General features: G+C 46.8%; 1 protein-coding gene across 3 annotated transcripts in view; it reads left to right on the plus strand.

Moving 5' to 3' along the window:
- The first annotated feature begins 11,424 nt into the window (after nucleotides 1-11,424).
- Nucleotides 11,425-17,095, plus strand: part of FAAP100 (FA core complex associated protein 100) — a 168,886-nt gene continuing 163,215 nt past the window's right edge. For all 3 annotated transcript variants that reach the window (XM_073606859.1, XM_073606860.1, XM_073606861.1), the window contains exons 1-2: nucleotides 11,425-11,646; nucleotides 14,353-14,525. In XM_073606859.1, the coding sequence (XP_073462960.1) occupies nucleotides 11,616-11,646; nucleotides 14,353-14,525 (204 nt within the window). In that variant the 5' untranslated portion in view covers nucleotides 11,425-11,615. The remainder of the gene's footprint in view (nucleotides 11,647-14,352; nucleotides 14,526-17,095) is intronic.

The raw sequence follows: 17,095 nt of genomic DNA on the forward strand, positions 1-17,095 counted from the left end.
ATGAGCCTTCCCTCCCCACCTCCACCAATGAGCCTTCCCTCCTCGACCTCCATCAATGAGCCTTCCCTTCTCCACCTCCATCAATGAGCCTTGCCTCCCACCTCCATCAAAGAGCCTTCCCTCCACACCTCCACCAATGAGCCTTCCCCCACCATCTCCATCAATGAGCCTTCCCTCCCCACCTCCATTAATGAGCCTTCCCTCCCAACCACCATCAATGAACCTTCCCTCCCCACCTCCATCAATGAGCCTTCCCCCACCATTTCCATCAATGAGCCTGCCCTCCCCACCACCATCAATGAACCTGCCCTCCCCACCACCATCAATGAACCTTCCCTCCCCACCTCCATCAATGAGCCTTCCCCCACCATCTCCATCAATGAGCCTTCCCTCCCCACCTCCATTAATGAGCCTTCCCTCCCCACCTCCACCAATGAGCCTTCCCTCCCCACCTCCACCAATGAGCCTTCCCTCCTCCACCTCCATCAATGAGCCTTCCCTCCCCACCTCCATCAATGAGCCTTCCCTCCCCACCTCCATCAATGAGCCTTCCCTCCCCAACTCCATCAATGAGCCTTCCCTCCCCGCCTCCATCAATGAGCCTTCCCTTCCCACCACCATCAATGAACCTTCCCTCCCCACCTCCATCAATGAGCCTTCCCCTACCATCTCCATCAATGAGCCTTCCCCCACCATCTCCATCAATGAGCCTTCCCTTCCCACCTCCATTAATGAGCCTTTCCTCCTATCTCCATCAATGAACCTTCCCTCCCCACCACCATCAACGAGCCTTCCCCCGCCATTTCCATCAATGAGCCTGCCCTCCCCACCTCCATCAATGAGCCTTCCCCTACCATCTCCATCAATGAGCCTTCCCCCACCATCTCCATCAATGAGCCTTCCCTCGCCACCTCCATTAACGAGCCTTCCCTCCCAACCACCATCAATGAACCTTCCCTCCCCACCTCCATCAATGAGCCTTCCCCCACCATTTCCATCAATGGGCCTGCTCTCCCCACCACCATCAATGAACCTTCCCTCCCCACCTCCATCAATGAGCCTTCCCCCACCATCTCCATCAATGAGCCTTCCCTCCCCACCTCCATTAATGAGCCTTCCCTCCCCACCTCCACCAATGAGCCTTCCCTCCCCACCTCCACCAATGAGCCTTCCCTCCTCCACCTCCATCAATGAGCCTTGCCTCCCACCTCCATCAAAGAGCCTTCCCTCCCCACCTCCACCAATGAGCCTTCCCTCCCCACCTCCACCAATGAGCCTTCCCTCCTCGACCTCCATCAATGAGCCTTCCCTCCTCCACCTCCATCAATGAGCCTTGCCTCCCACCTCCATCAAAGAGCCTTCCCTCCCCACCTCCACCAATGAGCCTTCCCCCACCATCTCCATCAATGAGCCTTCCCTCCCCACCTCCATTAATGAGCCTTCCCTCCCAACCACCATCAATGAACCTTCCCTCCCCACCTCCATCAATGAGCCTTCCCCCACCATTTCCATCAATGAGCCTGCCCTCCCCACCACCATCAATGAACCTTCCCTCCCCACCTCCATCAATGAGCCTTCCCCCACCATCTCCATCAATGAGCCTTCCCTCCCCACCTCCATTAATGAGCCTTCCCTCCCCACCTCCACCAATGAGCCTTCCCTCCTCCACCTCCATCAATGAGCCTTGCCTCCCACCTCCATCAAAGAGCCTTCCCTCCCCACCTCCACCAATGAGCCTTCCCTCCCCACCACCATCAATGAACCTTCCCTCCCCACCTCCACCAATGAGCCTTCCCTCCCCACCTCCACCAATGAGCCTTCCCTCCTCGACCTCCATCAATGAGCCTTCCCTCCTCCACCTCCATCAATGAGCCTTCCCTCCTCCACCTCCATCAGTGAGCCTTCCCTCCCCACCTCCACCAATGAGCGTTCCCTCCCCACCTCCACCTCCATCAATGAGCCTTGCCTCCCGCCTCCACCAATGAGCCTTCCCTCCTCACCTCCACCAATGAGCCTTCCCACCCCACCACCTTAAGTGAGCCTTCCCTCCCCCACCTCCATCAATGAGCCCCCCCGCCATTAGGGATGAGCCAAACACCCCCTAGTTTGGTTTGCAGCAGAACATGTGAACAGGCAAAAAGTTTGTTTGAACACGCGAACACCGTTAAAGCGGTGTTCCAGCCGCGGCTTTTTGTTTTTTTTTAAGTCAGCAGCTACAAACACTGTAGCTGCTGACTTTTAATAAGGACACTTACCTGTCCAGGGAGCCCGCGATGTCAGCCCCCTCGAGGCCGATCCGTCCATCGGATCGGCTGCCGGCGCCGCCATCTTAACGAAGGGAAACAGGCAGTGGAGCCTTGCGGCTTCACTGCCCGTTTCCTACTGCGCATGCGCAAGTCGCGCGGCACTTTGTGAATGGCCCTGTTGATTTCTGGGACACACACATGTCCCAGAAGACAACGAGGCATCTCGCCGAAGAGGAGAACAGCGCCGTGGAATAGGAAGAGGCAGATTAGGAAGACTGCCTAGCAACAGGGGTTTCTGGTAAGAAAAATTTTTTTTTTTCAAATTTTTTTTATATATTTTTTTGAGAATATTAATGTCATTTTTTATTTTATGGTGGACCTCCGCTTTAAAGCCTATGGGACACAAACGTGAAAAATCAAAAGTGCTCATTTTAAAGGCTTATATGCAAGTCATTGTCATAAGAAGTGTTTGGGGACCTGGGTCCTGCCCCAATCAATGCAAAAAAAAGTTTTAAAAACGTCCGTTTTTTCAGGAGCAGTGATTTTAATAATGCTTAAAGTGAAACGATAAAAATGAAATATTCCTTTAACCGCTTCCTGACCGCCTAACGCAGATATACTGCGGCAGAAGGGCACGTACAGGCAGATTAACGTACCTGTACGTTACCCTTTAGGAGGCAACTTGTGGGCGCGCCGCCGGGAGCTCCGTTACCGCGGGTCCCGCGCTCTCGATGTCCGCGGGGATACCCTCGATCGTCTCACAGTGAGGAAGAACGAGGAGATGCTGATGTAAACAAACATTTCCCCGTTGTGCCTAATGACACTGTCACTGATCTCACCTTCTTGTATTCGGGAGCGGTGATCAGTGACGTGTCATACGCAGCCCCCCCCCCATTTAGAATCACTCCCTAGGACACACTTAACCCCTTCATCGCTAACCTAGTGGTTAACCCCTTCACTGACAGTCACATTTACACAGTAATCAATGTATTTTTAATTGCACTGATCGCTGTATAAATGTGAATAGTACCAAAATCACCTCAAAAGTGTCCGATGTGTCCGCCATAATGTCGCAGTCATGATAAAAATTGCTGATCGCTGCCATTACTAGTAAAAAAAAAAAAAAAATCAATAAAAATGCCATAAAACTAACCCCTATTTTGTAGACACTATAACTTTTGCGCAAACCAATCAATAAACGCTTATTGCGATTTTTTTTTTTTTTACTAGAAATATGTAGAAGAATACGTATCAGCCTAAACTGAGGAAGAAAAATGTTTTTTTATATATTTTTTGGGGGATATTTATTATAGCAAAAAGTAAAAAATAATGCTTTTTTTTTTCAAAATTGACGCTATTTTTTTGTTTATAGCGCAAAAAATAAAAACCGCAGAGGCGATCAAATACCACCAAAAGTAAGCTCTATTTGTGGGGAAAAAAAGGACGTCAATTTTGTTTGGGAGCCACGTTGCACGACCGCGCAATTGTCAGTTAAAGCGACGCAGTGCCGAATCGCAAAAAGTGCTCTGGTCTTTGGCCAGCCAAATGGTCCGGTGCTTATTATATTATTATTATTAAGTGTTTAAATATCGTGCCTGGGGGGTGTCTATAGTATGCCTGTAAAGTGGCGCAGTTTTCCCGTATTTAGAACAATACCACAGCAAAATGAAATTTCTAAAGGAAAAAAAGTCAACCGGCCCATAGCCGAATGACGGCTGCAGGGCGGTTGGATAACTCTGGGAGGACGTACTATGACGTCCTCCCAGAATTCCCCTCTCGCGCGCCCCCTGGGGCGTGCACCCGAACACATCGGTGACCGCCGGGTCCAGAGGACCCGGCGCATCACGGATCCCGGTAAATGGCCGCTGATCGCGGCCGTTTACCATGTGATCGCGCCGGTTCCTTTCCTCCCCTCCTGTGTACCGATCGGTACAGTGTGAGCGGAGAGGGGGATGGATGGATGTCTGCAGCGCTGTAGGCTGGATGTGTAGTGCCCACAGCGCTGCACAGAGACATCCATCCATCCATCCATCCATGCTCAGCCATCCCTCACTACTATGCAATGCTGTGCAATACTCTGCAATACCCCCACAATACTCTGCAATACCCCCACAATACTCTGCAATGCTGTGCAATACTCTGCAATGCCCCCACAATACTCTGCAATGCTGTGCAATACTCTGCAATGCCCTCACAATACTCTGCAATGCTGTGCAATACTCTGCAATGCCCCCACAATACTCTGCAATGCTGTGCAATACTCTGCAATGCCCCCACAATACTCTGCAATGCTGTGCAATACTCTGCAATGCCCTCACAATACTCTGCAATGCTGTGCAATACTCTGCAATGCCCCCACAATACTCTGCAATGCCCCCACAATACTCTGCAATGCTGTGCAATACTCTGCAATGCCCCCACAATACTCTGCAATGCTGTGCAATACTCTGCAATGCCCCCACAATACTCTGCAATGCCCCCACAATACTCTGCAATGCTGTGCAATACTCTGCAATGCCCCCACAACACTCTGCAATGCCCCCGCCATACTCTGCCATGCCCCCGCCATACTCTGCCATGCCCCCGCCATACCCCGCCATACTCCGCAATACCCCGCCATACTCTGCCATACTCCGCCATACCCCGCCATACTCCGTACTACCCCGCCATACTCCGCCATACCCCGCCATACTCCGCCATACCCCGCCATACTCCGCCATACCCCGCAATACCCCGCCATACTCTGCAATACCCCGCCATACCCCGCCATACTCTGCAATACCCCGCAATACCCCGCCATACTCTGCAATACCCTGCCATACCTCGCCATACTCCGCAATACCCCGCCATACCTCGCCATACTCCGCAATACCCCGCCATACTCTGCAATACCCTGCCATACCTCGCCATACTCCGCAATACCCTGCCATACCTCGCCATACTCCGCAATACCCCGCCATACCCTGCCATGCTCAGCTGTACTCGCCCTCTGTATGTGGCCAGGCCGTGGAAGTCTCACACATGTGGTATCGCCGTACTCAGGAGGAGTAGGAGAATCTATTTTAGGGTGTCATTTTTGGTATGTACATGTTATGTGGTAGAAATATTGTATAAATGGACAACTTTGTATTAAAAAAAAAAAGCGTTTTAACCACTTCCCGCCCGCCGGCCATCATACAACGTCCTTGACTTTGTGCGGAGATATCTGAATGATGGTTGCAGCTACAGGCATCATTCAGATATCAGCTTTTTCAGCCGGCGATTCCCTACACCATGAGAATGATCATAGCGGCTGTTCCACTGCTTGATCGTTCTTACGGGAGGCGAGAGGGGATGTCCCCCCCCTCCCGCACTTTTACCGACTCACCACTACGATCGAAGCCAGGATCGTTTTTTTTTTTCAGGCTTCCCAGCCTAGAGGTGAGATGTGGGGTCTTATTGACCCCATATCTCACTGTAAAGAGGACCTGTCACGCCATATTCCTATTACAAGGATGTTTATATTCCTTGTAATAGGAATAAAAGTGGTCAAAAATTTTTTTTTTTTGGAAAAAAGCATCAAACTAAAATAAATAAAGTAAAATGAACAATAAAAAAAAAAAAAAAAATTTTAAAGCGTCCCTGTGTGCTCGCATGCAGAAGCGAACGCATACTTAAGTCCCGCCCACATATGAAAACGGTGTTCAAACCACACATGTGAGGTATCGCTGCGATCGGTAGAGCGAGAGCAATAATTTTAGCCCTAGACCTCCTCTGTAATTCAAAACATGTAACCAGTAAAAAATTTTAAAGCGTCGCCTATGGGGATTTTTGAGTAGCAAAGTTTGGCGCCATTCCACAAGCGCGTGCAATTTTGAAAGGTGACATGTTGGGTATCTATTTACTCGGCGTAACTTCATCTTTCACATTATGCAAAAACATTAGGCTAACTTTACTGTTTTGGTTTTTTTAAAGCACAAAACAGTTTTTTTTCCAAAAAAAACGCGTTAAAAAATTGCTGTGCAAATACCGTGCGAGATAAAAAGTTGCAACGACCGCCATTGTATTCTCTAGGGTCTTTGCTAAAAAAACATATATAATGTTTTGGGGTTCTATGTAATTTTCTAGCTAATAAATTATGATTTTTACATGTAGGAGACAAATGTCAGAATTGGCCTGGGTGCTCCAGAACGCCTGAAGGTGCTCCCCTGCATGTTGGGCCTCTGTATGTGGCCACGCTGTGTAAAAGTCTCACACATGTGGTATCGCCATACTCGGGAGTAATAGCAGAATGTGTTTTGGGGTGTAATTTGTGGTATGCATATGCGGTGTGTGAGAAATAACCTGCTAATATGACAATTTTGTGGGAAAAAAAAAAAGTAAAAAAAAAAACTTGATTTTGCAAAGAATTGTGGGAAAAAATGACAACTTCAAAAAACTCACCATGCATCTTTCTAAATACCTTGGAATGTCTTCTTTCCAAAAAGGGGTCATTTGGGGGGTATTTGTACTTTTCTGGAATGTTAGGGTCTCAAGAAATTAGATTAGGCCGTCAGTACTTCAGGTGTGATCAATTTTCAGAGATTGGCACCATAGCTTTTGGACTCTATAACTTTCACAAAGACCAAATAATATCCACCGATTTGGGTTAATTTTACCAAAGATATGTAGCGGTATAAATTTTGGCCAAAATATATGAAGAAAAATTACTAATTTGCAAAATATTATAACAGAAATGAAGAAAAATGTATTTTTTTACAGATTTTTCGGTCTTTTTTCTTTTACGGCGCAAAAAATAAAGAACCCAGTGGTGATTAAATACCACCAAAAGAAAGCTCCATTTGTGTGAAAAAAAGGACAAAAATTTCATATAGATACAGTGTTGCATGACTGAGTAATTGTCATTCAAAATGTGAGAGCACCAAAAGCTGAAAATTGGTCTGGTTAGGAAGGGGGTTTAAGTGCCCAGTTGTCAAGTGGTTAAAACTGATCGCGGCTGTAATGTATTGTCGGGTCCCGGCAATATAGATGAAAATCATTGGGAAAAATGGCATGGGCAACCCCCCCAGTCCATCACAAGGCCCTTTGGGTCTGGTATGGGTATTAAGGGGAACCCCGCACCAAAATTAAAAAAAAAATGTCGTGGGGGGGTCCTCCAGGCACTATATACTCTGAACAGCAGTATATATAATATACGGCCTGCCCTATATACTCTGCAGAAAATTGGGCCTTAGGTGGTGGTACCAGAACACTGTAACCCCTCACAGTTACTCTTGGTGGGCTCAGGAACGGGCCCTGCTGTGAAATATTATGTCAAGAATTGTAATTACGTCCCCTTGTTAAACAGGGGCAGAAAAATTGAACCTTGGGTGGTGGTATTGGTGCCCTAAACCAAAAATATTGTTGGAAGCTGGCATAATCAAGATTGAGGAGGAATAGGATAGTCACTCAGCATAGGCAGTCTTCAAGGGATCCCACATCCATAGAAAAATCAATCAGTTACATCTTCACGCAAATCGCCGTACCCGTACATCGATACTTTGACGCTAAATACCGGGGTTATGGCAGCAGCTAGCTGCCATAACCTCCGGTATTTTCGGGAACGCCGTGCGTTTCTCTTGAAGATAAAAGTGCTCTCCGAGGCGGATTCGCCGCAAGATCACTTTTATCGTTGGCGGGAGAGGTCCCCCGCCGCTTACCGGACCCGCCGGTAGCGGCAGAGACGATCGCGTCCTCTCCCATGCTTTGGCTGGCTGCCGACTGAGGGGAAAATGGCGCCCGCTCAGCTCCATAGCATGGGAGGGCGGAAGTGACGTCAAACGTCGCTTCCGCCCATAGCTCTTAACCACTTCCTGCCCGGCCTATAGCAGAATGACGGGCGGGCGGTGGTTGCGTTATCCTGACTGGGCTTCATATGATGTCCAGCAGGATAATAGCCGCCATGCGCCCGTGGGGGGCGTGCATCTCGGCGATCGGTGGTGCGGTGTGTCAGTCTGACACACCGCTACACTGATCTCGGTAAAGAGCCTCCGACGGAGGCTCTTTACCACGTGATCAGCCGTGTCCAATTACGATGTAAACAGGAAGAGGCGTTGATCGGCTTTTCCCCACTCGCATCTGACAGACGAGAGTAGAGGAGAGCCGATCGGCTGCTCTCCTGATAGGGGGGGTCTGTGCTGATTGTTAATTAGCGCAGACCCCCCCTCGAATCCTGCCCAGGACCACCATCATGCCGCCCAGGACCACCAGGATGGCCATCCACACTGCACCACCAGGTATGCCCCCCTAGACCACCAGGGAAATGCAAATCTGTGCCAAGGCAGCTGCCAATCAATGCCCTCTCACAATGCCTATCACTGCCAGTACCACCAGGGATGCCTATCAGTGCCGCATATCAGTGCCACGTATCAATGCCCATCAGTGCCGCCTATCAGTGCCACCCATAATTACCCGTCTTTGCAGCCTTTCAGTGCCCATCAGTGCCGCCTATCAATGCCCATCAGTGCTGCATATCAGTGCCACCCATCAGTGCCGCATATCAGTGCCCATCGTCAGTGCCACCTTATCAGTGCCTGTCAGTGCTGACTTATCAGTGCCCAACAGTGAAGGAGAAAACTTACTTATTTAAAAAATGTTATAACAGAAACAAAAGCAAAACGTTTATTTTTGTCAAAAATTTCTGTCTTTTTTTATTGGTTTCGCAAAAAATAAAAACCGCAGAGGTGATCAAATACCACCAAAATAAATCTCTATTTGTGGGGAAAAAAATGATAAAAATTCTGTTTGGGCACAGTGTTGTATGACCGCGCAATTGTCATTTAAACAGCGACAGCGCTGAAAGCTGAAAATTGGCCTGGGCAGGAAGGGGGGTAAGTGCCCTGTATTGAAGTGGTTATAGGAGAATTTTTTAATCTATTTTTTTCAAGTGACATTTTATTTATTTTATTTTTTTTATTGCATTTTAGTGTAAATCTGAGGTCTGGGGTCTTTTTTGACCCCAGATCTCATATTTAAGAGGACCTGTCATGCTTTTTTTTTCAAGGGATATTACATTCCATTACAAGGGATATTTACATTCCTTGTAATAGGAATAAAAGTGACCACAATTTTTTTTTTTTTAAGTGTAAAAAGAAAAAAAAAAGAAAAAAAAAGAAAAAATGTTTAAAGCGTCCTATCCCGACGAGCTCGCGCGCAGAAGCGAACGCATACGTGAGTAGCGCCCGCATATGAAAAACGGTGTTCAAATCACATATGTATTGTTATCCCACGGGAAGTTTACATTCCTTGCAATAGCAATAAAAGTGATCAAATTTTTTTTTTTTTTAAAGGGACAATGTAAAAATGAAAAACATGTAATTAATAAAATAAATTAAAAAACATTTTTTTTTTGAACGTTCCCTCATCCCCGCAAGTTCACAAGCTATAGTAAACGCATACATAGGACACGCCCACATATGTAAAGGTAGGACACGGACCACACGTGTGAGGTATCGCCGCGATCGTTAGAGCGACAGCAATTAATTCTAGCTCTAGACCTCCCTCTGTAACTCAAAACTGGTAACCTGTAGAAATGTATTCTTTTTACATCTCCTTTGGAGATTTTTAAGGCTAAAAGTTTGTCGCCATTTCACGAGTGGGCGCAATTTTGAAGCGTGACATGTTGGGTAGGCATGTGCAATTCGTTTTGTTCCGAATTCGTTTTTTTAAATGAATTTCGACAAATTCATTAATTCGGAAATATCCGTTTGACGAATTTTTCCGAATATTCGTAAATTCGAAAAATTTGTACATTCGTAAATTCATACATTCGTACATTAGTGAATTCGTAAATTTGGAAATCTGAAATAATAATTAACTAATAATAACTTAACTATTACTAGTAACTATTAAATTATAGGTATTATAATTTCCTTTCAAATTTGGCTGTTAGTGAACGTAACGAATACGAATTTATCCAAAGTTATGAATGATCCGAAATAACGAATGCCGCATCCAAACGAATGGAATGTAATGAATTAATAATAATAAATAACAATAATAATAATAAAAACGTTTTATTATTATTATTATTATTATTAATTTGTTCCGTTCCATTCGTTTAGATGCAGCATTCGTTTTGGATAATTTGTAACTTCAGATAAATTCGTATTCGTTACGTTCACTGACAGTCAAATTTGAAAGGAAATTACAATACCTAGAATTTAATAGTTAGTTACTATTTCAGATTTTTGAATTTTCGGGTTTTTGGATTTTCAAATTTTGAATTTACAAATTTCCGAATTTTCGAATTTACAAATGTAAGAATGTATGAATTCACAAATGTACAAATGAACGAATTGCGATCATAACGAATGACCTGAAAAACGAAAAAAAATAAAAAATAAAAAATAAACTAATGAAACGAAAACTAAAATGAACACATTTTTTGGCTGTGCACATGTCTAATGTTGGGTATCAATTTCCTCGGCGTAACATTATCTTTCACAATATAAAAAAAAAAAAAAAAACCTTTACTGTTGTCTTATTTTTTTAATTAAAAAAAAAAAAAAAAGTGCGCTTGTAAAGACCGCTGTGCAAATACGGTATGACGGAAAGTATTGCAACGACTGCCTTTTTATTCTCTAGGGTGTTAGAAAATAATATATGTTTGGGGATTCTAAGTAATTTTCTAGCAAAAAAAAACCCATGTTTTTAACTTGTAAACAACAAATCTCAGAAAGAGGTTCGGGGCTGAAGTGGTTAACAAGAAACAAAAGGTCGGTCGCACTGCGGGGGGGGTTTAGAATTCTCAGAGATGTAAATACCCCCCCTCAATGATGATGAGGTATATATATATATATTACACAGCAGGCAAGGTGACTCTATAGAGCAGTGATGGTGAACCTTGGCACCCCAGATGTTTTGGAACTACATTTCCCATGATGCTCAGCTATACTGCAGAGGGCATGAGCATCATGGGAAATGTAGTTCCAAAACATCTGCGGTGCCAAGGTTCACCATCACTGCTGTAGAGGATAATGGACCCTGATCTGTCATTCTGGGGAATGATTTGTACAGATTATTCAGGGACGGTCTACACAGCACTCTGGCCCGCGGGCCACATCCGGGTGTCTCTCTGAAACTTTCCACCTGCGACTTTGAATAAAGAAACCAGCGGCGCGCAGTATTACGTCACCGCTCCACCAGTCACGTGTCCCGCCTCCTTATTGGCCCCGGGCCGTCACCACCTGTCATACGGACTACACTTCCCGTCATGCCTCGCCGCGGAGAAGGGGGGCGTGTTGCACACGCAAAGCCATCAATGAGCGGCCGGATCGGCCGGAGTGACGGGCGGCTAGGCCAATCGGCGTTGAGGATTAAAAAAAAAATTTAGAAAAAACAAAAGGCGGGATGGAGAAGGCGGGAAGAACGGTGGATGTCGGTGTGAGTCGCTGCGTGACCGGTCCTCACTACTCCCTCATACACAGAGGCGAGCCGGGCCCCCTCGGCGTCATATACAGGGACCCCTGACATGACTACTTTAGATTAGAGGGGGTCATGTGACCTGTGTGGTGGAGAGGGGGGAGTCATGTGACCTGTGGTGGAGAGGGGGGGTCATGTGACCTGTGTGATGGTTTCCAGTGTGCCAAGTGTACAGGTCAAATTACTTCCTTTCCTTTTTTTTTCTGTGTGTGACCCCCATTAGAGAGATTTTCCCTCACTTCCTGTCCCTGTGACCCCAATGGGGAGGGGGGGGCAGCTGTACCCAATACAGGAAATTACCATCTACTATAAGTCCCTGAACCTTCCAAAGCTCTGTGTCCTCATCTGACACGAAGAGCTTCCCCCTCTTCCTTCCTGTGGCCACTAACGCGTTTCGCCACCATCCTCTTGTTTCCTCAAGGGGCAACGCGTGTGGAAAGTGTTGTGTAAACTTCAGTAGATGATTGCAGTCCCCCCTCTCCCCCGTGTGTTATCCCCTGAAGAATCCCCCCCACCCCCATGGCGGTGAAATGTGTCGGGAGAACTCCGTACTTTAACCACTTCAGCCCCCGGAAGGATTTGTCCTCTTAATGACCAGGCCATTTTTTTGTGATACGGCACTGCAACGCTTTAACTGACAATTGTGCGGGCGTGCGACGCTGTAACCAAATAAAACTGACGTCCTTTTTTTCCCCACAAATAAAGCTTTCTTTTGGGGGTATTTGATCGCCTCTGCGGTTTTTATTTTTTGCGCTATAAACAAAAAACTGACAATTTTGAAAAAAAAAAAACTTTTTTTTAACTTTTTGCTATAATAAATATCCCCCCCCAAAAAAAACAAGAATAAATAAATAATTTCTTCATCATTTTAGACCGATATTTTTGGTAAAAAAAATAGCAATAAGTGTATATTGATTGGTTTGCACAAAAGTTATAGTGTTTACAAAATAGGGGATAGATTTATGGCATTTTTATTAGTACTTTTTTTTTTATATACTGGTAAGGGCGGCGATCTGTGATTTTTTTTTTTTTTTTGCGGGACTGCGACATTGTGGTGGACGGATCGGACACTTTTTTGGGACCAGTGACATTATTACAGTAATCAGAGCTAAAAATAGCCACTGATTACTGTATAAATGTGATTGTCAGGGAAGGGATTGACACTAGGGGGCGATCAAGGAGGTAAATGTGTTTCCTAGGGAGGTGTTCCTAACTGTGGGGGGGGAGGGGACTGACAGACAGTAGAGAGAGATCGCTGTTCCTAACCGCTAGGAACAGCAGATTTCACTCTGTTTACATTGACAAATCCCCATTCTTGCTCTCTGAGGAACGATCGCAGGTCGCCGGCGGACATCGTGGCTGCCACCCACGTGCATTGGCTCCGGCGTCGCACCGCGGGCCGCCAAAAGGTTCTCAAGCGGCCGACGTACACCTACAGCTATTCGCACAGCCATGCCAATGCCTCTTGAATTTCCCTCAGCGCAGCCTCATGAGTTTCCCCTCGGTGCAGCCTCATGAGGAGCGATCTCAGATCGCCGGCGGACATCGCGGGTGTCGGTCGCGCATTGGCTCCGGTGTTGCCCCGCGGGCCCCCTAGAGGTTCTAAAGCGGCCGACTTACACCTACAGCAATTCGCGCAGCCATGCCAATGCCTCTTGAGTTTTCCCTGAGCGCAGCCTCTTGAGTTTTCCCTGAGCGCAGCCTCTTGAGTTTTCCCTGAGCGCAGCCTCTTGAGTTTTCCCTGCGCGCAGATTACAGATCTAGTGTAGATTAGTGAAGAAGAAATTTACTTACTTGCAAAATTTTATAACAGAAAGGGCTCTTTCACACGGGGCGGATCAGTGATGATCCGCCCCGTGAACACCCGCTGGCTCAGCGGGGATCGCTCCGCCGATCCCCGCTGAGCAGAAAGATGACAGGTCCATCGCTGCACGCTGTGCAGCTACGGACCTGTCAGAGCGCCGCTCTCCCCTATGGGGGATCGGATGATGACGGACCGTAGTGTCCGTCGTCACCCGATCCGATCCGAAAACGGATGGAAAAGTAGGTTTTTCCTCCGTTACACTTTTCGGATCGGAGCGGCGTCGGATGTCAGCGGGCATGTCACCGCTGACATCCGACGCTCCATAGGGATACATGTATGTCCGTTCTTCATCCGAAAACGGAAGGATGAAAAACGGACATACGGATCCCCCGTGTGAAAGAGCCCAAACAAACGTTTTTGGTCTTTTTTGTTTATTTAGCAAAAAAATAACCCCCCCCCCCCAGAGGTGATTAAATACCACCAAAAGAAATCTCTGTTTGTGTGAACAAAACGATAACAATTTGGCCTGGGCAGGCAGGGGGTGAAGGTGCCCAGTATTGAGTGGTTAATGAATTTTAATGCACACAAACACAATATGGTAAAATATAAAAGATAATGTCACACCGAGTAAATCGATACCTAACATATCAAGATTTAAAATTGTGCACCTCGGTGCGGATATTTTATATTTAATAACCTGATAATAGTTTATAATAGACGCCACACGGAGCAAACCAAACCTCCTCCAGGCGGGGGGGGGGGGGGTTACATTTACTTTAATATGTTGGAGCTTCTATGAGATTCCAGTGATTGGGTTCAGATCTGATTGATGACCCGATTTTTATTTTTTTCCCTCTTTAGACCCCGACAAAGACGTAGGATTGGCCGGGATGGAGCAGCTGGTGCAGTTGCAGTGCCCGGCCGGCGGTGTGCCCGGGGGTAAAGGCCGCATTGTCCCCTGGGGCAGCGATCTCTATGTGTGCGGAGGCAGCGAATTCCTCCACGTCTTCTCCCTGGAGAGGAGGGCGATCACGGTGAGAGATTCTAGAACACAACGGGGCTTATTTACTAAAGCTGGAGAGTGCAAAATCCGTCTCACTTCTGCAGAGAAACCAATCGGCTTCTAACCTCAGCTTGTTCAATTAAGCTATAAATAAATTGTTCAAAAAAACTTGGAAGCTGATTGGGTTCTATGCAGAAGTGAGACTGATTATGCCTCTCCAGCTTTAGTAAATGAACCCCAATATGACAGAAATGTGACTGTTCCTTTTATATCTGAATTCCGCGTCTGGAACTTGTTACATTGTTCCAGCTTGGACCATCTCTGTACATACCGGACCTGTGGGATCCCTCTAGAAGCTGGAAATCACTGTATAGACACTAAGGATGAGCTCACAGCCCACGTGCAGAGCCCGCCAGGAAGTTGGCACAGCACTGCGCTAATCACAGGCAGTGAGACATTGTCCCGATGCGCAGCTGCAGAGATCGGAAAATGTCCCACTGCCTGTGATTAGCGCAACGCAGTGCCAACTTCCTGGCGGGCTGTGCACGTGGGCTGTGCAAACACGCCGGAGCTCATCCTTAATAGACACCACTACTACATCACTACTACATCACTGCTCCAGTGATCTCCAGCTTCTGCGTCCCTGAGTGGCTGCCCTGCTGTATTGAGAACACAGAAGATCGGCAGCGCAGCATTGCTTTACTTTTTTTTTTTTTTTTTTTCAGTGAATGGAAAGTGTTCTCTGATTGGTGGAGGTGGAGCAAAGCGTTCTCTAAATGGTGTTGGCGCCCTGCAGACAGCTTCTTGTGTTGACAATGCAGCAGGGCAGTGGGTTGGCCTAGGACCTGGAAGAAGAGATCACTGGAGTAGGCACCATTACTACACCTCTACTACAGCGATCTCCACTGGCATCTGGGTCCTGTGCCCTGTATATACTATATCTGTGGGACCCCTCTAGAAAATGGAAATCACTGTATAAACACCACTACTGCACTGCTACTACACTACTACTAGAGCGGTCTCCAGTAGCTTCTGGGTCCTGTGCCCTGTGTATACTATATCTGTGGGATCCCTCTAGAAAATGGAAATTGCTGTATAGACACCAGTACTGCACTGCTACTACACTTCTTCTACTACTACAGTGATCTCCATTCGCTTCTAGGTCCTGTGCTCTGTATATACTATATCTGTGGGCTCCCTCTAGAAGCTGCAAATCACTGTATAGACACCACTACTGCACTGCTACTACACTACTACTGCGATCTCCATTAGCTTCTGTGTCCTGTGCCCTGTATATACTATATCTGTGGGATCCCTGTAGAAGCTGGAAATCGCTGTATAGACACCACTACTGCACCGCTACTACACCACTACTGCACTGCTACTACAGCGATCTCCATTGGCTTCTGGGTCCTGTGCCCTGTATATACTATATCTGTGGGATCCCTCTAGAAGCTGGAAAATGCTGTATAGACACCAGTGCTGCACTACTACTACACTGCTACTACAGCGATCTCCACTGGCTTCTGGGTCCTGTGCCCTGTATAAACTATCTGTGGGATTCCTCTAGAAACTGGAAATTGCTGTATAGACACCACTACTACTACACTTCTACTACTACAGTGATCTTCATTAGTTTCTGGGTCCTGTGCCCTGTATATACTATATCTGTGGAATTCCTCTAGAAGCTGGAAATCGCTGTATAGACACCAGTGCTGCACTACTACTACACCACTACTAACTACACTGCTACTACAGCGATCTCCACTAGCTTCTAGGTCCTGTGCTCTGTACATACTATATCCGTGGGATCCCTCTAGAAGGTGGAAATCGCTGTATAGACACCACTACTGCACCGCTACTTCACCACTACTACTACACTGCTACTACAGTCATCTCTACTAGCTTCTGGGTCCTGTGCTGAACGGCTGCCCTGGTGGACTGCGAATACAAAGGTCTGCCGCTGGGCACAGGCGCCATTTATAGAATGCTTTGCACTGATGCAAAGCATTCACTGATTGGATGAGGTGGAGAGGCGGGGTGGTGATGTCGCAATCATCATCACCTCGTCCAATCAGAGAATTCTTTTTCATTTAGAAAATGCAAAGGACTCCCCCCCCCCCTACTAAACCTTTGTTTTCGGTCACACAGGGGACCAAATGTCTACTATGTGACACTATTATGACAAGACAGGTTCTCTTTAATGAGACTTTTGGGATCTTTTAGACTCTCCGATGTCTCCCCTGTCCTCTATTGAAGCTAATGGAGCACAAATCATACTTTATTCGCTCCTTCCCTGACCAGAGTGGCTGGGAATGGTGTCAACCAGACCTGGAAACGACGTGTTGCTTCCCAGTTCTTACTCAGTAAGGAAGTTCAGCAAACGATTTTGTTCTCTGGTCTCCCTCCCTTCTACCCGGCGACACCCACCATGCTGGTCTCGGGTCTGCTGATAGGAGCAGGGAGCCTGGGAATCGCACAGCTGCAGCCACGATCCTGGTATACCCATTCTCTGCCCAGGACGTTTATATACATACACTTGGCTTAGGGTTGCCACCTCATCTTTTTTAAAACCGAACAAATATGAATTACACAGGTTCT

The sequence above is a fragment of the Aquarana catesbeiana genome, linkage group LG12 (assembly GCF_042186555.1).
Source record: "Aquarana catesbeiana isolate 2022-GZ linkage group LG12, ASM4218655v1, whole genome shotgun sequence".
Taxonomy (NCBI): domain Eukaryota; kingdom Metazoa; phylum Chordata; class Amphibia; order Anura; family Ranidae; genus Aquarana; species Aquarana catesbeiana.